This window comes from Larimichthys crocea, chromosome XIII (assembly GCF_000972845.2).
Source record: "Larimichthys crocea isolate SSNF chromosome XIII, L_crocea_2.0, whole genome shotgun sequence".
Classification (NCBI taxonomy): Eukaryota; Metazoa; Chordata; class Actinopteri; family Sciaenidae; genus Larimichthys; species Larimichthys crocea.
The window spans coordinates 24,563,619-24,582,008 of NC_040023.1; the positions used below are offsets into that span (position 1 = coordinate 24,563,619).

General features: G+C 40.3%; 2 protein-coding genes across 5 annotated transcripts in view; both read right to left on the minus strand.

Moving 5' to 3' along the window:
- Nucleotides 1-564: 564 nt before the first annotated feature.
- Nucleotides 565-15,658, minus strand: LOC104918399 (myelin basic protein). 4 transcript variants are annotated; one of them, XM_019264932.2, is made up of 7 exons: nt 15,509-15,658; nt 7,622-7,726; nt 7,413-7,439; nt 7,002-7,031; nt 5,472-5,552; nt 5,310-5,328; nt 565-2,172 (listed from the first exon to the last, which is right to left on the minus strand). In XM_019264932.2, the coding sequence occupies exons 1-6, from the start codon at nt 15,626-15,628 to the stop codon at nt 5,326-5,328; spliced, it is 366 nt and encodes a 121-aa protein (XP_019120477.1). In that variant the 5' UTR covers nt 15,629-15,658; the 3' UTR covers nt 565-2,172; nt 5,310-5,325. The 4 variants fall into 4 exon arrangements, with proteins under 4 accessions (XP_019120477.1, XP_019120476.1, XP_010728443.1 ...); XM_019264931.2 differs by lacking the exon at nt 5,310-5,328; XM_010730141.3 differs by lacking the exons at nt 5,310-5,328; nt 7,002-7,031 and having other exon boundaries at nt 5,472-5,543.
- A 4-nt stretch (nt 15,659-15,662) lies between these two features.
- The window catches only part of mbpb (myelin basic protein b), a 39,942-nt gene continuing 37,214 nt past the window's right edge, over nt 15,663-18,390 (minus strand). Inside the window, exon 4 of the mRNA XM_010730143.3 lies at nt 15,663-16,064. Coding sequence (XP_010728445.1) covers nt 15,766-16,064 — 299 coding nt within the window. The 3' untranslated portion in view covers nt 15,663-15,765. The remainder of the gene's footprint in view (nt 16,065-18,390) is intronic.

Genomic DNA, 18,390 nt, shown 5'->3' on the forward strand with positions numbered 1-18,390 from the left:
GTACGTGTAAAGTAGTCATTTGTATTTGGTAATACAAGAAATCTATCCTCTGTATAGTCCAGGTTCAAAATAGAATTCATACAGCTGGCTAACATTTGTATTCATCTCTGATTCATGTTTCATCAGTGAACACAAACAAATGTTATGTGCGGAAAACATGCAAAAAGGGAAGGAAAAATGTTTTGTAATGAAACATTAGGTCATTTCCATTGTGTGTTTCGTTTATATTTTCAGAGCACTCTTATCGTTCCATGAAAACGTTCCATGAAAACGCATATTCTCTGTGTGATTACACTTCAGCCTGAATGCCGCACTATCTGGTCCAGCGATGAGTACCTTGGCTTGAATACTAATGATCACCTAATGAGTCATGAATTCTGGCGTAATGAACAAAACTGTGTCGTGCCTTTGCCTGCTGCGATGCTGTGACCTGACCCGATAACATCATTTCAACCCTCATTCATTCCCTCACAGTTTTTTTCTCTCTCCTCTTTTTGTCACGATGAGTCATTCGCTGTCCGTTACGCCTCACTAGACAAAACACACACTTCAGGACGCAGAGAGTAGAGGTGGTTTTATGATTTTTATTTTTTTTATTCTCAGTTAAGTGGCTGGTCATGTTTTATTACACATACAATAATGAAGAGGATCTTTACATTCATCCACAGGATCCATTCAGAAAAAAAAACACACACCACACAGCACTCACAAGGCTCAAGCACACACAAACAGTGGGAAAGATGAACGCTTACATGTCACACATGCCTGCTTTTTTCTTCTTCTTTTTTTTAAACACTTTTGGAAAATGGATGTTTTTGAACAGCACGAGTGGCTGTGCTGACCTTTTTTTTAATATATATATATATGTATTTCAGAAAACTTCAAGTTAGTTACAGAGCACCTTTTTGAAATTGTGTTTGTGTTTTTAAATGATCCACGAGACGGGGGGAAAAAAACACGGCACATCGTTTTTTGGTAGTCAGGATGGAAGAAAGAGACAGTTTTTTTGCGAATTTACAGTATGTGTGCTGCTGCGCAGAAGATAGAAACGGAGAGAGACAAAGAAAGAAGAGACCTAGACTACAGTAAAGCAAAGAAGAGAGGTCTGGATCTGGCATCATGCTGCAGCACCAGCATCACGCTTCGGATTCAGATTCAGAGTCTGGCAGTTTTTAATGGTGGAAAACAGTGCGCTACGAAAGAATTTAGAGGAACGTTAGTGTATGTCATTATCTCATGGACTGAAAAAGAAATGATACATTAGGAAAGACTAATGTATCTGTTTCTTTCCAGTGACTGTTGCTTAAAATTGATTTAGAAGGTTTAGAAATTACATTTTTTACCACAAAATCCACAGCCAGCCTTTAGGCCCTAACGACAAACATAGATCAACATGACATTCACGACAGGACACTTAAGTACAGCTAAGACACAAAGGGTTGAATGAAAACACACTGTGACTAAAATGGCTCTCATAAAAATGTCAAAACAGTTAAATCTATCACAAAACAGAACTCAAACTCAAGTGTTTGAGCTCACAGAAAAAGGTTCGAGGGACTGACAAAGACAGTTTGACAAGACAGAAAACCGCTCTTTTACTAAAACAGAAACGACCCGGTCTTTTCGTCCAATCAGCAAGCGGCAATGACGGTCAAGTCAGTCGGACTTGCACCGGCCGTAAACCTTCAACTGCTCCGGGTATGCTTCAGTTTAGCCGCCCCGTTTATTTATTTTTTTTTGTTAGAGAAATCGACGAAGACAACCAGAGAAACTCAAGCACAAGTAAAGAGAGCCAGGGCAGGGGGTCAGGGGGGGTCATTCAGGCTGCACATGTGAGCGGCTTCAGGATCAAATTCAGCAAACAGTTCACACCAATGATGATGACTGCACAGACTCAGCACAAAGCATGCAGGGAGGGGGGGGCAACAGATTGTGTCGCTATCTACCAGCCAAAAGGGGTGGGGGGGTGATAATAAGGGAGATGAGGGATTTAGCGTACATTAGAGTATTATCAAAGGGTGAGGGGGGAGTTTAAGGGGTGACAAGATTTCCTCCTTTTCTTCCTCTTTTTCCCCACTTCAGTCCCGTGTTCTTGAACATCTGCCCTCGTGCTGTTGGAAGGGGTTGTAGAAAGGGACCTCAGCGTTTGGCTGGAGAAGCACTCCTGCTTCCCTGGAAAACAGACAAGACGTGATGAATATGTGAGTGTTGCAGTCATTCAGGGCTGCTTCAACATTAAAGGATGACTCTGATGTTGATGAGTCCGGCCAACTGGTCATTTCACTCAGTGCGTGAAAAGAGTATTTACCTCAGTAGACAGATTTCTCTCAAGTCCTTACCAGCACGCAGAGTTCTAGGTAATTGTAGGCGATAACTACTCACAGCTAAATTTGACTTTTTACCATCGACGATGGTCATTATGACTCATTAACGATGTCATAACTTCAGCTTGTCAGAAACAGAAGAAGAAAAAAACTACAAGAAGTTCTCCAACTGAATGATAAGACCAGGGCTTAACACTGAAGAGCCATAGTAGTCCTTTAATGAGAGAAATAAGCAGGTTAGTATGTTTGTGTGTTCGGCGATGTTCAGGCCTGCAATGATACATAGTTATGGAAGCCAAGAGAAAAAATAATAAATAAATGAAATGTCAGGAACGATAAAAAATACTCATAATAAGTCAACATTTTGAGACAGTAAGACAAAATTAAGTGAAAATGGACTAGGTCTCTAAGGCTTCTAAGTCTAATTCTAATTCTGAGATAATCAGTCAAAAGTTTTAGAAAGTAATTTGTAATTATGAAATGCAGAATAAATATTGTGACTATTTTATGTAGGGATCATACTATACATGCATACTATAATACTAAATTAAACTTATGAAGTCATTTTAAGTAAAACATTTTTGTTCGTTTCACTTGTTTGTTTGTTTTTCAGAATTGTGACCTAAATGCCTCACAATATTAAAAAGTCAAAATGTTAACTTGTAATTTTAGAATTTCAATTCAGAATCTTATAATTTTGAGTCACCATGAGCATTTTTATTTTTCATCATTCCTTTCTTTGGTGGGCTTACATACATAAGGGAGGCCAGTATTTTGCAAGCGGGTCTTACATCTTTTGTTTAATCTAAAGAAACAGTTCTTCCTGTATTCATCCTTAAGGTAAAGAGAAAAATCCTTGCTGAAGACATTGGCTTGTGTCCTATCCACTGACCACAGGTAATTACATATTGTTTCACAAATCCTGCAAATGTGTTTTTCCTCTGTGTTTTTTCAGGCATTTCATCCTCCCAGAAGCGAAACCTCTACATTTTCCATTTGTTTTTTTGTCCCCAGAGTTTCCGATTCCAAATCCTGTGCTTATCACAAAGCTGTCTCTGAGACGTTTCTCATCCCATTCTCTCATTCAGATCAGAAAAGTAGGAAGAGCTGAGGACGCTGAATGGCAGGGAGATTATACATATGTGACAAATCTTTATGGATTGGCCAAGAAGATAATGAATGAGCTTTTGTTCTGGTCTATTCTTAAGCCATTTCGGATGAATTTCATTATCTGTTATGAAAGAGAACAACTCAATGTACAGCAAATAAATCTGGAAATGAAAGCAGTAAATGAAAAGAAACTAAGTATGAAACATTAATTAAAAGTTAATGTGGCTTTATTCTCGTTCCAATTTGAGACTGCCGAGCCCCGTTTGTGTGTGGAAGGAACGGAAATGATAATGCGATGGCACTGAGTGAACACTAATTAGCCATATCAGAGAGATGGGAAACGAGCATCCCATAAGTTTGTCATCTCCAGAGCTGTTTACCGTCTTGCAACTTAGTGACAACAATTTAGCCTCTACAGATGAATATGCAGCCCCAGGGAAATTTGGATTTCTTTCCACCTGCAGTAATTGTTAAACTAACCAGCTCTATGGTACAGTGAGAGAGGTTGCCTAATTAAAAACACTGTCAGAGTGTTAAAGTTGCTACTCCTTTTCATGACAAATGAAAACAAATTAACTAATAAAAAGCTTCTCTGTAAATTGGAAAGCCAAGAAGGTGTGAATATGGAAGTCTAATGAATGTGATTGAGCTGAAAAGTTGGACAAGTGTTGCACGGTATCAGACTGAACGTCCAGTGTGGGAGTTCACTTCATTTAGTCATTTAGTCAACTGTCTCTGCCATCTGTGCTCACAGTGTTTCCGACATATCACGTTTGATATCAACCTCTTAGAGGTACTTGAGTGCAGAAATTCTACTGTGTAATTAATTTTTCACCAACACTAACACAGGTTTCCTTTGTGCTTATAATTACACCAGTTTACCTTTATTCTCAGGTGAAGCCAGCTTTAGTTGCGCATCTGATTTAAAAAAAATTAAAATTTAAAGATGATTTTTTTTGGCCTTTTTATGCATTTATTGATAGTACAGCTGAAGATAGACAGGAAGCAGGGGGCAGTAAATGACATGCAGTAAATGGCCGTCCGGGATTCAAACCGGGGCCAGCTGCAGCGAGGACTGAAGCCTCTACACACGGGGCGGCCGCACAACCCACTACGCTACCGACCGCCCCTGCGCATCTGATTTTAACATGTAGCTACCAAACGGTAGGTGAGAGCTAAGTGTTTTATTTAGGATGAAAACGTGCCGCAGAGCTGAGGAGAACTGCTGTGTTGGCTGATAATTCTGCATGAATCTGTCACTAGGAGTGATAGCTTTCACATCACTCATGTCTGCACTGTGTACAATCACAAAATTGCATTTATAACAATACCTCTTAATTAGATATGAATGAAAACCACTAATAATGCAGGTATATATACGTCAGCTGTAGTGGACTTTTTCAGATTAGGTTAATAGCAGCTGTACTTTATATTATATTTATATTTACCAGAAACATATTGATGTTTGTAAAATGCTTTTTCAGTTAGTAAGTTAAAGACAGAGTTTGTTTTTACTTTACTGTGTACTGTGTCTTTAAATTGATATTTTTTCACTTTTTTAAACATTTTGCACAGTGGGTCCTCCTTAGGACCTGAATGAGTCAGTTAGGTTTGGCATGTGATTGATGATATTGCATATTAATGTTATATTGTTTTGCATAAGCAAACCACTCTGTCGCTGTAAAAACTGTATCTACCATTTCCAGCATGGATACAGAGCTTGTAGTATCCATGACGATCAATCTTGTCCCTAAAAGCCTCTTATTATTCTGCTGCTGCTGCAGTAGTAATGAGATTAGGATGTCTTGAAGCATAAAAAACAAACGCGGAGTGAGTTAAACTCAAGTATCCCTCCATCACGCATCAGTTACTCACTCTGCCGCTGATATCATCACTGAGGCAGGAAAAGAAACAGGGGCAAGAAAGTGATTATGGATGTATTGCATTTTCTATCTCAATTCACTTCCAGGGAAGAGAAAGTGTAGAGAAGCCACTGGGAAATAACTCATTAAGTGTGTGTGTGTGTGTTTTTTTTACCATTTTGAAGATCCTAGTCAGGGAGCCTTTGCCGTCCCCACTGGCCTTCTTGGCTTTAGCTGACTGTGACTTCTGGTCACCCTGGAAGTGGGAGAAAAGTGTGTTAAAAGAGTCTTGGAGATATTTGTCGGGGGATTAAGAAGTGGCTGACCTTTCTACAGAGAGCCTCAGATTCATTTTCAATTCAGTGGAGGGGGGAGGGATGAATATTTCAAAGAGTAAGAAGGGAAGAGAATATAATAATAAGACCTCCACCTCCTGGGTTTGTGGGAAAAGATCGAAGAGAGTGTTTAAAAAACGAAACAAAACATATATTGCTGAAAACTATGTATTGATCATGGTTTAATCCAGCTTCGCCCTATTCTATCATTTTGTTCCACCTCTGGCAAGCTTTTCATCCAAGTGTTTAATGTGAATTATTCATGAGTTAGAAAAGCTACGAAACAGTTTGAAATGAAACAGAAAAGTTTTCCGCTTGCATATTTTTTCGGAAATTCTTCTTTAAAATAAAATCAGGCGAATTTCACAAGTCTCACTTTTAACAATATGAAAGTTATCAAAAAAAAACAAAAAAAAAACACTAAAAAAAACACAAATGCTAATCAGTTTGTGGAGAGTCTGTTGTCTGTTGTGTCTTAATGACATTCGATAAGCTGCCTCGCGGTGGATGCAATGAACCAAATGGATTTTAATTTGGAAACATTTCAAAACATTGCCACTTGACACTTAGATGAAAAGGCTCTTATGGTTCTAAGACTTCATCGTTTCAAGTGGAAAAACAGAGAGATGCTGATGTTTGAGCAAGTAGGCAGGAAAATGTATGAAGTGGTTTTAAGGTTTATTCCTTCAGGAAAACAATTAGGGACTTAACTGGAGAGGTGGTGAGGGCTGGTCCTTATGTTTCACTTTATAAAAATACCAAGGCCCTTCCCAGCAGCATTCATTTTGTCTTTGTCTCAGCCAAAACTAAAATTATTCTCTCCCTTTTTTCATCCGCTGTCCAGGCCAAATAATTTTCAGAGAGTCCCTTAAATCATTTTGCCTTTTATCCACAACAACCCCTCTGCTACTTCTGGGTTCAGACCAAGTACACACACGCACACGCACACACACACACACACACACACACACACTGCATGCATGCATGAGGGAGACTTAAATGAAGTGCTGATAATGTCGCCAAATGAAGCAGAAGGCAGCCTCGCTACAGCCGCCCGCAGAGGAACGTTTGAAATGAAACAAAGGTAATGACCACAATATATGCACATGATATGGATTTGTCAGGCTGCAAAGCTACACAATTAGAATGATGTATTTGGAAATGGACTTAAGTCGGAAGGCAATGAGGGCATTATCACTGATGTGTGGACAGATTACAGAGGATAAAGTGGTTGATGGAGACTAAATGGAAATAGAGCCACAGGCGTCACTCGCAAAGGTTTTTTTTAGACGATGGCCTCACTTTCCCCCTCGGTTTAATTGGGTATGATTGTGATTATGACCTTTAGCAGTTTTCTTTAAACAACCTACCAGGCCTATCTTGGCTGCTAGTCCTCTCCACTGGATGTGTAGAGAAACAAAGAGACAAAGGACAAGACGTAAAGGGAGCGGGGACAAATAGAAATATGTGTCTTACTCAGCGCAAAAGGCAGGATGGGAAGGAGAGGAGGGTCCGTCCAAGGGGGAAAATCACAGGGTCACAGGGGGGCAGGAGCAGATGAAGAAGAAAGGGAAGAGGGAGCAGGTGAGGGGGGGAAGGAGAGAGGAGCGAGGCAGATGCTCACATTGGAAAGAGCACAGATTTAATGACATTCTGCAGCAACAAAGCCAAACACAGACAGCACACAGAAATTTGAAATTCAGATTACACTACCGGTGACTGTCTTTCTGTTTCTGTTTATATTGTTTTTTTTTAAAAAAGTATCACTATAAAACACTCACCCTAGACTTGGGAGGGGCAGGGGACACCTGAAGAGGAGTTAATCACAGAAAGCAAAGAGTTAACACGAGTTAACGAGAGACAAGGGCAAGCAAGAGAGCAAAGAGACAGACATGGAAGAAATGGGGAGAGACAACGCTGCTGATGCAGACTCCCTTTCCTAGATACCGTGAGTGTTTCAGAGGTGTGGTGTGTCATTTCTATTACTCACGATCGTGCGGAAGAAATGGACCACAGCGTTTTCTGCTCCACGCTTACGTGGGGAAGTCGCAGAGGCTTTCTGAGGGCCTGGAGAGAGAGCACCTCGGAAAGATCCCTGTGAGGGAGGAAAGGAAAGGAAAGGAAAGGAAAGGAAAGGAAAGGAAAGGAAAGGAAAGGAAAGGAAAGAAAAGAAAAGGAAAGGCTTAAGGCTTAAGACTTAAGACTTAAAACACAAATTTGAGTAAGCTACCAGAAGGCTCTCCTACTTACCTTTTTGAATGATGGGAGCAAAAACATCAGAAATTACAAAATGATTTTTAACCAAAGATGTTTGCTGAAGGCAAACAGTGGCAACTCATTGCATAAGCATAAACGTGATTACTTACCGTAAGTATGAGTAACAATCATTTTCGATTTAATTATGAATGAATCTGTAGGTTATATAACTGACTAATTGTCAACACAGTGGATACGGTTGGCACAGATGGTGTTTCTATATCTTCATCGCATAATGCTGCAACATGCAAATCTTTTACATTGAATTTTTATATAAAAAGGACACGTGTACTGTGTGATATACGTAAGGATGCTTTAGGGCGTGAGCTGTGAGTGTTAAGTGGGCTAATCGTGTTTGTAAAGCACTTGGAATCTACAGCAAAGTCCCACTCAGAAACGTTTTTTCTCACTGAAAATTGGCAGTTTCCACTAAATGTTTGGTCTTTATATAAGCTCATTCCTCTGCTATAATAAGGAAGGAGCTACTTTACTCTTAAAAACTTGAACCATACAGTCACAAGTGGCTGCTGAATTGCAGAAACCCTGGAAATAAATATATTTTCATGATTTGCTAACTCTTCCTCGCCAGTTAATTTCCTTCCATTTTCATTCAGTCAGCAGCTTTAACAGCGGGCGCACGTCACAGACGACCCCCAGCTCGTTAACCCTAATCCCAAACTGTGCAGAAAACCTCTGGCCAAGAACCATTAAAAGCAAATTAAAATGGAACAAATGAGCAGGTTGAAGATGTCACTATTTTCTTGTCAGTGTCTTGATCTCAACAAAGAAGATGAATTATCATCCCAAAGTACAAAGTTCTTCCAAGTCAGACTTCACGAAGCGTGCTTATTAAGGTCGATATGATCTGACTTTTAGGCCCCGAGTGAAAAAAAACACTGCTGCATTATAAAAATAAAAAAAACTCTATTAACTTGTGCAAGCAGCACAGACATATTAAAGGTGAAAACTATGATTCTTTTAATACTGAATGCCATCAACAACCTGCAGCCCACAGGAGGACAAACTCATTTCCACCCACTCGGTATGTTCAGTCTTTTTTCATTAATGTTACCTCATTTATCCTGACTCCATTAATGTAAGAGCAAAATGTGTGTGTGTGTGTGTGTGTGTGTGTGTGTGTGTGTGTGTGTTCGCTGTTGATGATTCACGTCCATTATCTCACATCAAAGAACCTTAAGGCATTTACACAATAGGACAGACATGCGTTGTCAGATCATGCATCACCTTGACTCAACCAACGATTATGTTGATACAGTGTAGGAAACACAAAGGGCAAGAAAGAAAGAAAGAAAGAAAGAAAGAAAGAAAGGTACCCACTAAGAGCACCAATGCATATCGGACAATCACGGCTTATATAAAGGGAATTTTGTTTCCATTTTGGAAAAAAAGCTTTACAGTGGGTATAAGAATTACTATTCCAACTCGAATAGGAGTAGATCCAGCCTTTCTGTTGTTGATGTCAGCATGCTGTGTATTCCAGCTCTGTAGTTGCCCCAGAGCTTCAAGAGTGACCCCTTAATGATGTCCTCTTACATAACTGTGTGTCCCCGCGTGTCTTTTTGTGTATCTATTTCTGTCATGATGCAAATAAGCTAGAAATGAAAGTTAGAGGGAGGAAATAGAGCAGCCCCTGTGACTGCTATCGTGCTTTTGTTTGTATGAATAGGAGAGGAAAAAGGGAAGAGATGGGGAGAGGAAATAGGAGATCAAATAATGGTGTATGAATTCTGTTGGTACAGTCTCAATTTCAGCCAGATGCCCCTTTGATGTGAGTCTCTCCTCGTGGCTTCAGAACACTTTTTTTTTGTCTTCATTTATTTTTAAATTAAAAAACAGTGCAAGATAGCATCAAACAACTTCAGTTGCATCCAAATGTCAAGTAAATATGAGGCCTGCACATATTTAAAGGACAAAAAAATGCAAACGTGGTTTCCATACTGTTAATGATGATGGCGACCAGTGACAATGTGGCAGTCTGCCGAGTCTTACTGAAATAAACTTCTTCTCAAACTCTCATTTCAGTCTTGTCTTTGAAAAATCATTTGATGTCTGAGGAGAAGGGGGTTCAGGTGTGTGTGTGTATGGAGAGGGAGGTACAGAGAGATTTTCACTTTCACCCGTGACACCCATAATTCGTATGCAGTTCACGTAGATTATACAAACAGTTTATATAAGTAATATGACAGCTTTCATTTGGATTCCTGGTTGATAGAGTTTTATTTATTTTTTTGTAGTTTGTGCTATTTTTGATGTCTTCCTAGTCAAGGTACAGTCACTGCTGCCCATGCAACTTTCCAGTTCTTATTTTACATCATACTTTCAATAGTGATGCTAATGTACAGTATAAGGAGCAGTAGCCTACAATGTTTACCAGATTAGCACAAAATAGGAGCTGGTGGAGATGTCATTAGTGTTGCAGGTATCTGATCATAAACCAAAGAACTGAACAAGTTAATGGATCACTAAAGTGATTACACTTTGGGGAACATGGATTTAATAAATTTCATGCCATCTAATTGTTATTGAAACATTTCAGTCTGGATGAAAATGGTATTGACAGAATATATTTAACATACTAGCTATGAGTGTGGTATCCTTCCTCTGGTCTAACTCTCGGCAAGAGAGTGATTAAGAGCTCTCATATGTTATAGATAATTTACATGATACTTCACATACACATATAATATGCACTTGGGGATATGATGTAAGTAATAAATCAGGATTCAGGACATAGACTAATCACTTATCATAATGTGTCAATGAGCTTGGAGGTCACAACCTGACCAGGAACCTGCATCATTACTGAGGACGCTTAATAATTAATGCTGTGCAAAGGAGACTTTAAGATTCATAGGTGAGAATCTTTATCTCCATCATTTTTTTTCATGGATCAACGTGAAATTTCTTCAGCCCGTGACATGTTTGGTGTAAAGGAAGTGACACTCACTGCATTTAACATTGACCATTTTCATTGAGAAACCCGAAGCTGATTTACTTGGTATCTAGCCTGCAGCACTGAATGGTTGGAGAAGAGCCTTTCACATATTTAATTAGCCTATCTGCTCCCTCAGTGTCACACTGTGCATCTTTGCTCAAACTGAAGAAAGAAGTAATAATCTTTTTCTTTTTCGTAGTTGCTCTTTAAGATTCATGAGCAGAGGGAGAGCAAGGCCAATCGACCTGGCTGACAAAGAGAGCAGTTTGTCTGGCAGCGGAGATACACAAACATGGCAGACGCAGTTTGATGTTCCCATCGGAAGTCAATCAGGTCCTCACAAGATCAAATAAAGATCAGATCAGATCAAAAGGAGGATAATTAAGCAATTATCTGTGCTATTAGATAGAACTGATGAAGAAAGAATTTTCTCAAGGATGGCATGTAAATGATTTTGGCCTAAGGGGGGAGGGTTGTCATCTTTTTAGGTTTCCCATTATTATAACAAGTGCTAATTCCACTTCTATTGTCTAACAAATGATGATTTAAATTGAAGTTCAACAATCTTTGAAATATCATGGCGAGGCTGGTCTGTTTTCAGATAAATAATGTTTGTGCATGCGTCAGCCCTGCTCACCCAGCGTCAGCTCGGATTGGCTCTAGCCCCCCTGATGAGGATAAGTGGCCATGGAAAATGCAGGGATGGATGGTTTCTATTTGTCTTATTCAACAGAAAGGTCTGAGTACATATGATAATACTGTAGTGGGCCAAAATGAAACATAATGTTCAGCCACCCTCCTGCCCAAATCATTTTTGGACAGTCCCTCTTTAAGTTTTATTACGTTTTAAATGCATTTCCTAGGTAGCACATAACCCAATACTGAAAATGAAATGCTTGAGCAACTGTTAACTTCTTGAACTCAGTTTGCACTGCCTTCTTTCATGTGTGACTGATAAAATGAGGCCTTCTGTTAATTATGCAGCTTCAGTCCTTTGAAGTGTGCATTTACATTTATTTAAAATGCTCGTCTGTCCAAAATTCTAAGCAGTGTTTGTTTTTGTTGTTCAGTAATTTCCTGTGCCAGACAGTCTACTTGTTTCTTTTTCTAACCAAAGGATGACGTTTTTTGAATCTTAAATGGAAATTGAAATTGAAATGAGTTTGCACTGACTGAATTTCTGAACTTAACCCCTTCCTTTTGTTGGAGAAGTAATCTCCATGAAAGTCTACATAAAAGTCTTTAGACGGGCTCTAAATGACTGAAAGTAGAAATGTAGAAACACGTCTCTCCCCAATCTGACTCTACATGAATAAATTTCATTTTATGTCTGCAGGCAACAAGAACAATCAGCCCGTGGTGATCACAAAGCTCTGGCCTTGTAGTCGACAAACTGTGTGAACGAATGAATGCTTTTATTCTCTCTTCTTGCCATTTCATCTTTAGACTAACACACAACACATCAAACTGGTCATCCATTACTCCTATCAGAGCGAAGATAAACAGCAGCTCTGCTTTCCATTAAAGCTTCTCTGATAACTGATTTGCAGGATGTTTGTGGAATTGATTGAACACTGGAAAGATATCCCTGTGTCTCAAAGTCTGTAATCGCAAAGGCTGAGAGTGGAGACAAACCTCTACCGTACACTGAAAGTAAAATTGGATACAATGGGTTGGGTTTTTTCGTTGTTTCAGCTTTGGAGTAATCATAAATCACAGTGTCTGGCTATTACCAGTTGTTAGCAGAGCAGTTAAAACAATTCCATCACATTTTTACAACACAACAACAACCAAAAGGGGGAGAAGACATCGAGGCAAACATGAATAGAAACAAAACAGAGTGCTGAGGGTGTTGTTAAAGAGTTTTAATCAAGCAATAATTCAAAAAAAGCTTAGAACAGGATCAGGTTAGAAACAGGTCAACGGTCACAACACTTCACAACAGATACAAACGCTTATCCACTGCAAAGTTGAAGGCGGTACAAATCAGGGATCGGCAGCGATCCGCTGCTGCTTCAAACAAACTCTCCGACTGGGTCAAAGACGCGTGAACCTGAGGTGAGCAAACTGATGTGAGAGGGGGGCCGCTGACACCCCCCTCTTCATCCAAGACACTGGGGTTGAGAGTACAGTATCGCACGAGTTTTGGCTTGGATTGTGAGCTGTTCTGCTGAAGCCGGATTCACATACAGCGATCACTCCCGCGTTGCATTGTAAGACCGATTCTGTCTGCCATTCGAGAAATTAATATGCAAATTAAGAGTTAAACATCTGTTCTGTATGAATACTCATTTCAGCTTGAATAGCTAATTAAATTTTCCCTCCAATTAACATTAACATCATTATGCCTGTCATGTGAAATGACTAAAAACTTCATTTCCTGCACGTTTCATGTCCTGAGACTAGAGGTTTTTTTGGCGTCATCTCACAAAAAGCGCCTTTTTGCGTACTCTACAGTTAATAAAGCCCAGACTCGGGCTAGGAATGACAACTATACAGACAAAGGACGTTAAAAGCAAAAAGGGATCAGTGTGTAAAAGGCTCCACACCTGCCAAATATATCAGAAACCAATTCAGCATTACTCAAATAAGCATGCATTTCCCCACTAATACTGCAGCCTAGAAGTTAAAGTGTGCCTTAAGAACGTCTGTGAAGAATCTGCGCACATAGACACGAGAGTAGATTAGAAATGAAGCTAAAAAATATCTGTCTTCATGATGAATTCTTGCTGGAAAAAGAAGTGTTTGCAGCAGAAAGTTAGTGCAGGTTGAGTTATTTTTTTTTTTTTGCTAGAGGCAACGGAGGTGGGGCAAACCTGTCGCTCGTGTCACGTACTAGAGATGTGACCGCTCATCATTCGAAGGCAATCCCTTGGTGAATACATAAATATATATTTCTACAACTTTGTTTTTTAGTAAACCTGTCATCAATACGGAGAGCAATGTACAGTTTTACGGCATAAAGAAAGATGTATTGGAAACCAATACTGCAGGAAACTGGATGTTGAATGAACGCTTCACAATTTGTTCTGACGGTTTCCCTGAACGTTTCAACATTTTATAAAAGCAAAACAATATCTGATCAGCAGAACAGGTGAGAGCAAAGATTTGAAGCATATATATATATATAAATATATAGAAAATCATTTTTATCCTGAACACCTTTTTATAGTTGACGTAAGGCGCGGGGGAAAATGCATATGTTCATGCTGTTGAGTGATTTCTTTGCAATTACCTTGCCTTAGCACTTTGACTGGCGCTCTGCAGGGTTAGCCAGGATAAAAAAGCTTATACTCAAAGTGGATTTTATTTTGTCCACAGGATTTAATTTGCTGCACTATTACAGCTCTCCTTTTACACCAATATCAGTAATGTCCAGTGTTTAGGAGAGCAGTTAAAATGAGCACTTGCAAGAGGCTTTGGGATTTAGCTTGTTCCAGTAGTGTTGTCAGGATAACCAAGAATTCAACGCACGAACCAATGCTGCTGTCAGCTCAATATTTTTAGCACATAAGGTGCAGAAGCTGATATTCACCAACATTTATCACCACCTCAAGAGGGCATCACTGAGAGCATGGCCTGTGGACCGAGAAGGGCTGGAAACAGCAGAACTGCGGTCCGGACATGGATCCCAGTTTGTCGAATCTAATGGACAAACTGGTGCCACGAGTACAAATTGATCTTTGTGTTCTTCTGTCCTGATCAGAAAGATTTTTATGCTTCCGAAAGGGTTAAAATGATGGTATCTTGACAACACTAGAGTCATTAAAAGCAGGCTATAATGCCTCATAATCACTTGTCTGCAAGCGACTTTACAGAATGCAGACACTTGTATATATTCCCAAACAGGGAGTGATAATATGCCCCTACTCTAATATATGTCAATATACGTTAATATACATCTTATATCTCTTTGATCATTATAGCATAATGTGATCATTAACTTTCAAAGTGACTTAGCAAACTGCTGTACCGTGCAAACAGTAGTGAAGGACCACCCTGTGGATGACTTATCAAAGAAGTTTTACTTTTTTACTTTTACCCGAGAGAAATCAAAGAGACTTTCTACAAGCAGCCGCATCAACTCTCTGCGGAGTACCTAATGCCTCTACGAAATCCAAAAATCCTGTACTAGTATTCTGTCTGAATTAGCTGGATTTTCCCCCGTCTCATATGTCACCTCATCATTTAGGGAAGTACCTGAACTGAAACACAGCTATTCTTAACTCCAGTCTGACAAATGACAGCAGATGAACAAGTCCACCAAATCACATCTACAACAGACATATTAAACGTAACCGATGAGGAAAAAATGCTACTTATGTCAGTACCATTCAAATAAAAGAAAAACAGAAATGATTTAAAATCACAGCCTCTTTGTAATAAGACATTTAAAATAAAACAAACCCCACCCAAATCATTATCCAATGATGATTTGTAACCTATTAGCCACTTAAGGAAAATCATAGGACAATGTCAGACTTTGGTTCACCAAAAAAAACAACAGTAAAACCAGCACAAATCTATATGACAAATATGTTGCAACAAATTCTTACAAGATCTGTGAAAGAATCAGAAGTAGGCTCTGGGTGTGAATCAGCAGAATGAACTGAAATACATGAGAAGGGTTCGAGTTTCTCGTCTCGACTCTCCCTGCTTCCTCACCTTGCTCTTCCTCTTCTTGTCCCCTCCAAAGAACTTTCCAATTTGATCCAGGACGCCGGGGTTCTTCTTCCTCCGACCCAGCCCGAAGGCGGCCTGTGCAGAGCTGCTTGCAGATGCCATGGTTGTAGTAGTAGTGGTTGCTAGTATGTATGTCAAATGTGGGGTTCTTGTCGCTCTCTTAAATGAGAGACCGAAAGACAGAGGAGGGAAAAGAGAAAAGAGAGGGAGGGCGGGAAACAAAAAAAAAAGCTAGCTAGCTATTCTAGGTCCTGCTCGGGGTTCTCCGACCCGCACTCTGAAGCCGCTCCGCTGTGCTCCTGGATGGTCTGCAGCTCGTCCGATTCGGAGGGTCGGTCTTTGAAGGTGTTGTCCTCTCGGCCCGGGGCATCTCGGGAGAAGAGGCGGACCAGGTGGGGGCGTGGTGTGGCAGCGTCAGGGTCAGCTGTGCTGGCGTCGGGCCAGGACTGGTGGGGGCCCTCAGTGCCCGTGGAGTCAGTCACCGCTGGCTTCTCCAAGATGCAGCCATTGTTCTGGTTCGCATCTGCCTCACCCAGGCCTGCGCAGAAACAACAAGGGTCATCTATGGGCTTGGGCCTGCATGGCACACAACAAAACCACAGCAGCACAATGGGCTCTTTTGACGAGACCCTTCCTGCTGCAGCAGAGACCAGCAGAGCTAACATTTCACATTTGAACTTGAATGAACCTCACCTGCTGTCATGGAAACAGTAGAATTAAAGACATGAGCAACTGAAAAACTAAATTCCTAGTGTTGATGTTTTGTCTCTGAGGTCAGTGTCAGCTCATTTGCTCTCTTTCTGCAGTCGAGTCATAAAATCTTGTGGCATGTGTGCTCAGGAGTGCTTGCACAAAACCCTTCTTGATTTATTACTGTAAAACACAAAGCAACGCAAGAGAAGCTTCTTGGAAATGACGTGGAAATAAACAGAAATCTGTGGGACATTTTAAGGCTGCATCACCTTTGCAAAACGGAGTCGACCCCCGTGCAAACATGTCAAAACAATGCATGTTTCAGCGCATTAGTTCCAGTACAGCTGCGTCTCCAACGTCCACTTTGACAGCTATCCATTAAGTTAGCCAGCTCCCACAGCGGAGGACATCCAGTGCATTCCTGCCTCCAAAACAATATACACACTGTACTGGCAGAAATGGTGTAGCACTACACCAGAGAATCTGCATGCTAATATTGGCTGAAACAGTAGCCTGTTGTCAGAGCTGCATAGTTATTACAGAGAAACAAAGGGCCCAGTGTCACTAAAATAACTCCTATAAGTATGGATTTTCAACCCGATGCACGGTGACACTTATCTGATTTGGGGCCCCGAGAGCTACGAGACCGCTACTCTGTGTGCAGAGCAAACGCTGGTTCTGTAATTGTTGAAGTCGATTTGTTACAATTTCAGACGGAGCTCACTCCTAAAACAATGCAACTGTAGCAGCACCACCGGCATAATAAGATCTCGTTATTATTCGATAATGAGTTGGCACCTTGATTTCCTTCTGGCGGATTTGCAATTGGTGTATCAAATGTGAATGTAGATGCAGGAGAGATTCAAATATAACTCAGTTTGTAGAGAATGAAACCAACTTTTGTTCTTTAGGGAGCTGCTATTTGTCTTACACACCTCACTGCTTCAATTATAAGGTTACTACGCTTTTGTCAAAACACTATTTATTATAGGGGTTTTCACCCAGAAGCAAGACTGAGGGATGTACCTCTCACTGTTTGTCAGCAGAGACATGTTACTGAACAAAATCTCATCAGTGGTTCCACTATATATAATGAGAGCTCTTGTTTCCGCCCCACTAATAGCTCAGAACACCAGAGCACTTGAAGCATTAAACGCCTTCTGTAATAGGTCTTTGGTGTAAGAAGGCTTTAATAAAATGATCTAATAATATCATTCTCCTGCTACTGCAGTGACTTCTTTAGCGTGTCCACAATCCCACAACCCACACCGCACTGCTGTAAAAAGCACGGAGGGAAAGTTGGCCCGCTGCGTGTGTCTCACTTCCTAATAATTTCAGTCTTGTCAATGTGATCAAGCCGTTTTAGAGGCACTAAACGTCCTCATTATGAATTAACGAAGTACTTGCAGGGTTAACAGCTGCTTTAAGGTGGATGACACATCCCATTCAAAGACTTTTACCCCAAAATAACATAATCGCAATATAAAGGTCTAAAGAATAAGAAAGAAAGTGAGACCGATAGGACTCTTCTAATTATTCGGAAACAATTTAAACATGTTGATGCAATCAATACGTTGCTTTCAGCTCATTTGTCTTCAGGTCTATTTAGCACTGCATCTACTAATACAACCTGAGATGATGATCCATGTATTTACCCCTGCAGTAAAAAGGTCTGTCACTCTCCCCTGGTTCTGAGAACCCCTACGGTTGAGATGTAATAACAGTGAATGGCTGCACAATACTTTTACAGTCTGTGCATACTGTCAGCAGGTTTTTTTTATCTTACTTTGTTGGACTGAAAACTTTTACTGTGGCTTAAACAAAGTTTTAAAAAAAAAACAATACAACAAACAAACTGTACTTTTTTCCTCACTGTTTGTGTTTTGAAGGTTCTCGAGGGAGTTTGTTAGCCCACAGCATGACCTGCCAGTCACCGAAGGAAAAGCTGCTTCGTGATGTTTGACATCCAGCAGTGAGGCTCATTTGAGACTCACTCTGCATGTTCAATGTGTTTAATGGATCTGTGACATTTTTACAACTATAAGCAAATCAATCCATCTCAATTGTGTAGGTTGTGAATGCAAATACCGTCACCTGCAGCAGCCTCATGGCCAACAGCCTTGTGGCTGTTGCTTTACCACAAAGTGGCAAATAACAGAATAAGAGCTGCT

Coding starts and splice junctions, on each gene's coding strand:
- LOC104918399 (XM_019264931.2), bottom strand. CDS start 15,628: ATGGCATCTGCAAGCAGCTCTGCACAGGCCGCCTTCGGGCTGGGTCGG. Junction 7,032..7,412: donor CTGCCCCTCCCAAGTCTAGG/GTGAGTGTTTTA, acceptor CTACACATCCAG/TGGAGAGGACTAGCAGCCAA. Junction 2,173..5,471: donor TGACTAGGATCTTCAAAATG/GTAAAAAAAACA, acceptor TCTGTTTTCCAG/GGAAGCAGGAGTGCTTCTCC.